The 9,094-nt window shown below is 41.9% G+C and overlaps 1 protein-coding gene across 2 annotated transcripts in view; it reads right to left on the reverse strand.

The window, feature by feature from the left end:
* abr (ABR activator of RhoGEF and GTPase) overlaps positions 1-9,094 on the reverse strand; it is a 131,476-nt gene that overhangs the window by 99,451 nt on the left and 22,931 nt on the right. The window contains exon 1 of one of the 2 annotated variants that reach the window (XM_044370668.1): positions 8,418-8,717. The exons of the other annotated variant lie outside the window; for it this stretch is intronic. Within the exon in view, the coding sequence (XP_044226603.1) occupies positions 8,418-8,478 (61 nt within the window). The 5' untranslated portion in view covers positions 8,479-8,717. Of the gene's footprint in view, positions 1-8,417; positions 8,718-9,094 lie in introns of those variants that run through there. 2 annotated transcript variants of the gene reach the window in all.

Raw genomic sequence — 9,094 nt, forward strand, 5'->3', positions numbered from 1 at the left:
ACGCTACAATTGTGTAGTGTGAACTCGACATTAGTGGTGAATTAAAAAGTGGACAGAATGGGCTTGCCGTGGCAAACATAGTCTGTAATAGTGCCAGCATCCTATCCATATTTTCCCATACTGTGCCAAACTCCCTTTACATCTGATCTCTTTCCCAACTCTTTCACTGAGGGTCTCCACAATGTCGAAGGGAGCATCTACTTTTGACCCCAGCAGAAGGACGACCTAGTGAGAACAGAAGGCCAACCCTTACTGGGGCCATCAATCTTTAATGATACACACACAAACGCATATGTAAACATATGCACACACACACACGCACGCACACACAAAGAGCAAGAGGACCGCTGTACTGACTGTAAACATGTGACCAAACATTTATAGAGTCAGATTTATATCAGTGATTCAGGAATGTGGTGTGAGTTCCAGCCAATTTAAGAAAACCGGAGGTGATATGTGACCTATATGTGTTTATTCACCTGAGTGTGTCTGGGTGACTGGTCGTTGCTCGAGTGCATCCATCAGCCCTCTCAACTCATAATGGCCTCATCTCCCCCCCCCCCCTACTTCTTCCCTCATCTCCTCTCTTCCGCTCGACTACCCTGAATACTTAATCACGGCCCCTGCCTTCCGGGAGCACGTAAACATGCCAGCCGCGCCATTGGCCGAGGTGGTGGTGTTACTCTCTGCCGATTGGCTGAACGGAAGGGGGCAAGGGTGGCAAAAGAAGAAGGGGTTGGTGGTTACTATACTATAGCCCTTGAGGATGACTTCTGTCCATAGTAACACACCAGACATACACACACACACACACACACACAGCTCCAGCCCCTCAGGACATGGCGAAGGTCCCCACAGACTCACAGAACACAAACACACTCAGACACATGACACACCCTCTAACATCAAGCACAACAAAGGATTTTCAGAGCTTCACCCACGTGAGGATGGCAAGAGATTTGGAATTGAAAGGAGAATGTTGCTAATGCTGCTATTTGGGGTATTATAACTAGATTATAGCTTAGCTTGAACCAGTGATTCTTGTGATAAACAAAAAGAGCACAGAGGAATCGTAGTTTCTATAATTCCTGAACACTGAGGTCGATTCAAGCAGAATAAAAAGATGATTTAAAAACATGCACAGGAAAAAGGCAAGTGAATAGACACAGTGTACTATAAATGGATCCTAATATATGATGAAAGATTACCTGGGGCTGGACTATTAATAGTTTTTATATCAAAATTCCAATTAAAAATGTTCAAACTGCATGAGCCCTGTTATCTGTTAGATAAGGCAGCTCTATTATATTGTCAGGTATCACTTACAAACAGTTTGTCACTGTTATATAAAACGACAGCTATGTAGGAATTTAAAAAGAATTGCATTTTGCAGGTCAAAAAAAAATCAATTCAAGGTCTGAAGAAAATTCAACTGGATATTTTCTCCAAATTCACTTCAGCCCTAGTGATACATGACGTCTACCTTGTTTTCTGTGTGTTAAAGAGCAACAACAACACATTCAGCTGAGCCAAAAGCTCCATCAATTATTTACAAGGCTGTCATTGAATGAACCCAAGCATCCTTGGTACAGAGGAGTACAACACCAGCAGGGATGTGGGTGAACGAGCAGCTAGGTTAGTGTTATGACTTTGTGCCAAATCTCTCCTTCACTCCAGTTCAGCTGGACTCACTCACTTGGAATGATGAGAAATTAAACATGTCCACGTTTCAATGTGGCTGCCACTACACTACAAGCTGCACTGTTACTGTAATTGTGTGTCACTGTATATGACAGTTTTGGTTTCAACAGTAAATACCAATAAAACATTAGCTTGTTGAAAATACTGAAACATTTAATCTTAGTTAGAACCCTATCTGTAGATAAATGAAACACTAATCATTGGTTGAAAAAATAAATCTGGGTTTGTATTTTTTTACTACACCATGCAGTGAGGGTCATTTTCCATACAAATCTGTATTCTGTATGTTAATCAACAGATAGCTGCACATTTCATACTGCATTACACAGCATGTAACAGGTGTGTTCTTACATAAAGCCTACTATATTCTGAAGTGGATCTTGACATGGTCCTTAAATAATATCAATGGTACAGTAGTGAAAGGTGCAATATACCACATTCATGTTTTGGTGTGAGATGCTGGTGCTGTAGTGCAACCTCTAGTAGGGCTGAATGTCGTATATTGCACCTTTATCTTCGATGAGCCTGTGGAGAAAAGTGGCATCTTAGGTCTTGCTAGATAAGAGCATCAGTTAAATTGTTTACTTCACTATCAGTACTTCTGGTCTCTCTCTTTCTCTTTCTTTCTCTTTCAAGCACTCAAAGCACTGAGCATTTGCTTCTCCCTCAGCAGCAGCGTACAAACTGTTTTCTGCCTGTTTTGGAGAAGTGAACATGAAGCCGATTACATAAGCATGAACCCCTTACCAGGCTCAATGGGAGGAAGATGCTCGAACACAAAAAGCAGAGAAGCATGGCATGGAAGAGGCAGTGGAGATGACGCTATTACATAACACTGCTTTAGGCTGACTCAGATACTTTCTCCCTCTCTGTGTGTGCGCAAGGACAGATTTAAATGTCTGTTTCTATAGCTACCGTACAGAGGAGGGAAGGAACAGCTTCATCTATTGATCAGGATAATGGAGGAGCTTGTACAGTGGGAAGACAATGCTTCATGACTTGACAAACAGCACAGATTAAATTACGCAATACACAGCCTCATTCCTACAGAACAAGATCTTATTCTCACTGCACATTAGTGAACAGTTACAGTAACAGGGCCAGCAGTAATTCATTGATTAATACTTGTATAGAAAGGTATTTACCATTTTCAAATAATGTAATAAATTATGTATGTACCTACAGCGCCATTAAGCAACATTAAGTCTGTTTTTACTCTTGTCATAGTTGCTGTATCTTCTAAGTGTTTCATGCATTTTTAAGTGCAGACTGGTTTTGAGGTGCCCATGTGGGACAGCTGTACAGTTACGGATTTTATTCCCAGCAGTGGTGCACCATGTTCGCAGGTGGGAAAGCCCAAGAGGGTTCTCGTCCTTGTGACTCCCACTTCATACTATATATAAATCATTTTTGCTCAATGACCCTGATATCCTTTAATAAAATAAATGGACTAGCACTCTGGTGAAAAGAGTGAATCTTAACAGTGAATCAGGGATTTAAGTAGACCTTTTGGTTTTTGTTGAGTTGTGTTCTTCTCTGCGGTCAAGCCACAATTGATGTGTTTGGAAACACTATCAGATCACATTGATCTGGACCTGTTTCTGCTGGCACCAAGAGCAGAGCCATTGGCTTTTCAAAACAGAGTGAGACGGAGAGACTGAGAGGGAGAGGTGGGTGGTTTGGTCAAATAGATTTTGTAGGGTGTGATAAATGAGACATCCCTAGTTGTATTAAACTTCCCTATGACACGCTGCTGGGAAGCTATCCAGAATCATTTTGCTGTGTGCCCTGTTTGCCAAAGCAGGCCATGTGACAGCCAACTAACTACTAACATTAAACACTTAAAGACAGAACTGGGACCGGGTCGAATCAGACGGGAGCAGCTAGCCAGCAGTGAAGTTGGCTCCATGATCCATTACAGTTTATGTGCTGCAGGGGGGGACCGACAGTTTGACAGCTTTGTGGTTTCAGCACAGGGAAAACACAACCGTTTGGTGAAATGTGGAGGCATAACCTGCAAACTCCATAGATTTGTAATGTGGCAGCAGAGAGGCCTAAATGTTAAAAGAGCAAATTTTATGCCCAGATTGACTGACATATCAGCCAATGTGTCATTTATACTGAGGTCATACCAAAGCTCTGCTTGCCTACTGACTGCAATTTGCAATATAACAAAGAAGTGTTTGTTTGAAAGCAGCGCGTTGATTGACAGGTATCCCACACTGAGCATTCAGCTGCTTGTTAGTCCCACATCAACTCTAATCAGGATCCAATCTATTGCCAAAATTTGGCTTCAGAAACTAGCATGGTAGCAGCAAGTGGTAAACTCAAACTGCAGGCTATAAAATATCCTTTAAGAGACCTATGAGTGACGTCATCACCATAACGTTCATGCTGTTCTACGGTTTATGATTAGAGCGCACTAGTTGGATGGCATCAGGACAGACGGCAGATTACTTCTCACCAGAAACATGCTGTTCCATATTACTATCTGCAAAAACTGGCAGCAGGAAGTAGGGATTATACAGCACACATTAACCCCTTGCAAACTGGTAAATGGCCCGCCCTGACTCACACTGGGCTGGGCTGAACTCAAGTGCTCCCAACACACTGACAGGATATATGGAAATGAGGATGGATTTTTTTTTTTTTTTTTTTTTTTTTTATGCTCCCTCAGAGCTGCGCATAAATTCAAGCCTTCCGCACTGTGACTCGGATTAGAGAAAATCGTTTTTACATACGTGCATGCGTGTGCCTCTCTCTCTCTGCACGTGCATGTGCCACCTCTTCTCTGCCATGCCAAAATGCCCATATTCTGGCTCTTACATAATCTAGCTTTCCCTTTGATGTTGCTTTAGCATCACGTGGCACTGAAGCAAGCCAGAGAGGAGTCTGGCTAATTCTCTGAAGGTTACAGCGCAGATTGCCACAGTCAGAAGTCGGAGACCGTCTGTCACTCAGGCTGTGATGGCAGCAATAGCGCCGTAGTTCAGCTGCATAATTTACCCATCAGTACATATCTTTTATATATCTAAATTTAAGGGATCCTCATCAAAAATGTTTATGTTCTGTGTTTCTATTAAAAAATGAATATCAGCAGATAGTTAGTGGATCTTTTAAAACCCTCATATTGAAAACAGCATTCAAAAACTTGTATTGGTCAGGCTCTACTTGAAAATAATTTGTACATCTCCTGTGATATTATAAATAAATAAAAGAACTAAACTACAATGCCCCTGTAGGTGAAGGCCATCACCTTAATCACTATTTTATATCATTGTTTGAATAAACATAATAAAATGTTGCAAATTGAAAGTGCCCTGAGATATACTGTAAACAAACATTTTTGAGAGAGCCAGTCAACATTAATTGAGGTTGCTAATACATCTTGGTTAGCATTAGTAATCCAAACTCACTATAATTTAGCCAGCTGATGTAACTTAGCAAGCATTTTTTTCCATCAGTAAAGAACACAAACATACACAGCAGCTGTGATAGACAATTTCAAATGTACAAAACCACTGCAGTGATAAAGAAATAAAAACAACCAACATTATAAAAACATAATACACAGACAGACTAGTTAGAGCCAGCGAATGGAGACACTGGCACCACCAAAATGCATCTTAAATCAGATCATGAGGGAAAAAACCTTTTATCCTGCTGCAGACTGTAACAAAACTGATTAACTGTGTGCGTGAGAAACACTCTTGAGTAAAGGATCTACTTAGATTAAGAAGTAACAAGAAGACAAAAAAAAAAAGAGGTGGAAGAGGAAAAGATGAGGGAAAATAGGAGGGTTTTGTTGAAGTATTGATAAATCACACACACACACTAATGGCCACCTGGGAGTCTACCACTTATGCTGCTGACCAGACAAATGGGGCTCTGCACCTTGTATGAATACGCTACAATATATTTGTGCTTGTAAAAAAACAAAAGATGTGCTATGAGAGGATGCAGTGGAATAGAAGAAATGCTGTCCTGAGCAGCTGTGGCCAAAATGTTGAGCTGAACAGAAAGACTTCAGCCTCTTGGGAGAACGACGCGGCTGTGGCTTTGAGCATCTACTCCCGCTTTACTCAGGGAGTTAAGGATGTGTGGTCACAGCTTAACATTGGACCACTAACACAGTTTCAGCGGCTGAAGAAGAAAAGATGCATTTACAGCCTCATGTTTGGAAATCCACTACACAACAGAGGCAGACATATTATGGTTTAAGGAAGGGTGGGACTGGGTCACACACCATTAACAACCAGGTATGAGTCATCTTCCATAGTATGTCTGCTGTGTGTTGATGTGTTGTAGCCTGTGAACTGGTGAATGGGCTGTTTTAGGGTCAGTGTAGTAGTACTGAGGAAGTGTACTTAACAGTAGCCCTTAAAGCTCACAAAAGTAGTGGTGTATTTTTATCATCCTGAGTGGAGGAAAGGGGGCAGTTCAGCAGCCATAGATGGAGCAATTTACTTACACAATACACATGCACAGAGGCACACAAGTATAGGAGCTGGGATAAAGGAGGATTGGATAGCAAAAGGATGATGAAATGACAGGAACATAAAAGGACTGTGCCCTTTCCCTCAGAGACGCTCATAGTAAAGCCTGGAGAGAGGCTGTTGTAATGTTAATAGTCTCTATTGTACACATCCAGGCTCTCATAGAATTTCAAATGTGTAAAAGCACATCAGGTTTAAAGTTATGATTCTTTCTGTTCACAGCGATACCAGAACCAAAATAGCCATATTAAAATAGTACACAGACCAAGTTTACAGTCCCTGGTGATCAAAAATCATTATTATGCTGTTACCTTCACCTGATCTATTTTTGAAAGTGGACTAATGCATGCACGCAGGATTCTGTGTTGAGATAAGCCAGTGCTATGATGCATTCACAGTTACTAGTAAATTATTATCTTTGATGAAAATCCCCAAATTATAAAATGTCGCTATGCCATCAGACAAAGAAATTAATCTGACACTTTAAAGGAATAGTTTGGCATTTTGGGAAATCAATCATTTCCTTTCCCAGAGTTAGACAAGAAGATTGAAGCCACTCTTACGTCTGTACCCTAAATATGAAGCAAGAGCCCGCAGGCGATTAGCTTAGCTTAGCATAAAGACTGGAAGCAAGGGGAAACAGCTAGCCTGGATGTCACTGCACCCCGCCGAGTCTAGCATGTAACCAATTTGTAAAACCACACTTTAGTTTTTGCACAGATTAAAGAAACAAGATATAATGTGTGTTAATTAATGAGCTTTAGAGGTGCTGGCAGGCAGAATTTTATCTTTGGACAGAGCCGAGCTAGCTGTTTCCCTCACTTCCAGTCTTTACGCTAAGCTAAGCTAATCGGCTGCTGGTTCATGCTTCATATTTAGCATACAGTATCAATCCTCTCATCTAACTCTCGGCAAGAAAACGAATGAGCGTATTTCCCTAATAGTCAAACTACTCCTTTAGAGATAAAACAGCTAATCACCGTCATGCAAAATAACGTGTGTGTAGCTCAATTGTTTGCAAAATGCATATTCTGAATAATGTCACGCCACAACCACATATGTGTCTTTTTTTTTTTTTCCACACAACATTCAGCAAACAGATGAGTGCTAAGCTACAATGTTACACATATAATAATGTACCAAATCATACACTTGGTTGAATACTGCCCATAACTGTGATAAAAACATTATCACTCCTGTGTAGCTGCCTTCAGTATCTGTGTGACAGTCCCTAGACCTCTGAGGAACTTCAGTAACAGCTGCCCAGTGAATACACTTCTGACAAATACTTTGTGTTTCTCTTTCTTTATCACTTTAAAATCCCAAACACTATTCAATCCCTCTCCGCAGATTAAGGCATGGTAACAATGGTGACACAGCAGAGCAAATCCCAGAAGGCTATTTCATGTGCCGAAAAACTCCCAACACACACACACACCGACAGGGAATCACAGCTGCTCCTGCTAGGATGTGTGCATTCGCTGCAAAGTGGCACACACTCACTGCGCTGAGTTACACCGTGAAAAACCATTGTTCATAATCTGGTCTATGCAAAAAAAAATGTTTATTCATCACAACTGCTCATTAAAATATTCCTTTATATACAGTAAAAAAAAAAAAATATCAAGGTTAATTTAGGCAGGAAAGAATAATGAATTGTTTCTCAGTGCTAATGCTTGATCTGAAAACACAACCAAGTGACCCAGTGTACAGTATGACATGTCAAGACTGTGTCAACAACACAATAAAGAGCAAATTAAAAATTCAACATCAGACAGCTTGTGTCCTCGATAGGATGGAACATAAAGTTCTACCTCCAGGTTGTAAGCATGACTCACTCGCTCCCACACTATATTTCTCCAGGCTTTCCCCGCTTCTCTGCCTACAAGCCAGCAAAACGCCCGACAACAGCAGACACGAGTTGCTACCACTGTCGGGGAATGGAGGTAAAAGAATGAGTGTGAGGGGGTCGCTGACCGTCTTGTTATGGACAGCCACAGTAATACACACTAATTGGAAGTCTTGAGAAATACAAAGTGTGGCTCCCACTGTGTGTGTGAGTGCATGTAGCTCTGGTTTAACACAAACAGGCAGCCCATGAGATGGAGAGGGAGGAGGAGGGGGGTGCTGGGTAAAATGGCTAGAGGTAAAGAAGAGCGCAGAGATAAATGGGAAGCGATGTGTGGAGAGGAGTACGTAGATAGACGGAGAGATACATACTGCTGTACAGGGTGTCGATCCAGGAGAGCCGGGGCAGGCCACGAGCGCTGAGGGGCTCCATCCTCCTTTTTCTCTCCCTAGCTCAGTCACTCTGCTTCTTTCTTATTTCTTCCGTTCCTTTTTCTGTTGCTGTTATTTTGTGTTGCCTCTTTTCTTTTCCTTATCCTTGAAAAACAGCCTTCATGTCGCAGGAAGGAGCAAAAAGAATCATTTGGAAAAAAAATGTCAAAAGACACCCCGAGGTCCAACAGGCAGACGAGCGAGTGAGCCGAAGGAGGAGAGTGTGCTTGAGTGCTGTGTATGTGTGTGTCTGTATAACAGAAAGAGAGAAAACAACAGGCTGGAGACGACCACCGCCGACCGTTGCTAGGGGAAGGGAGAAGCACTCCTTCTCTCTCTTTGGCTTGCTCGCTCACTCCCATCCACCCCTTCTCTCTCTCTCTCTCTCTCTCTCTCTCTCTCTCTCTCTCTGTCTCCCTCTCTTGATTCTGCGCGAATGGCTCATCAGCCTCTCTCCCTGAGTGGAGGCAGGAATTCAGAAGTGATGCATAATGACTGTGTAGCAAAGAGGCTTGTGTCATATGTGAATTAACTGGCACATTCACCGTCTGTTTCTCTCTCTGCTCTTCTCCTTTTAAAGGGGCTATATTATGAAAAACTCATTTTTTCAGTTCTTG

Source organism: Thunnus albacares, chromosome 13 (genome assembly GCF_914725855.1).
Source record: "Thunnus albacares chromosome 13, fThuAlb1.1, whole genome shotgun sequence".
NCBI classification, from domain to species: Eukaryota; Metazoa; Chordata; class Actinopteri; order Scombriformes; family Scombridae; genus Thunnus; species Thunnus albacares.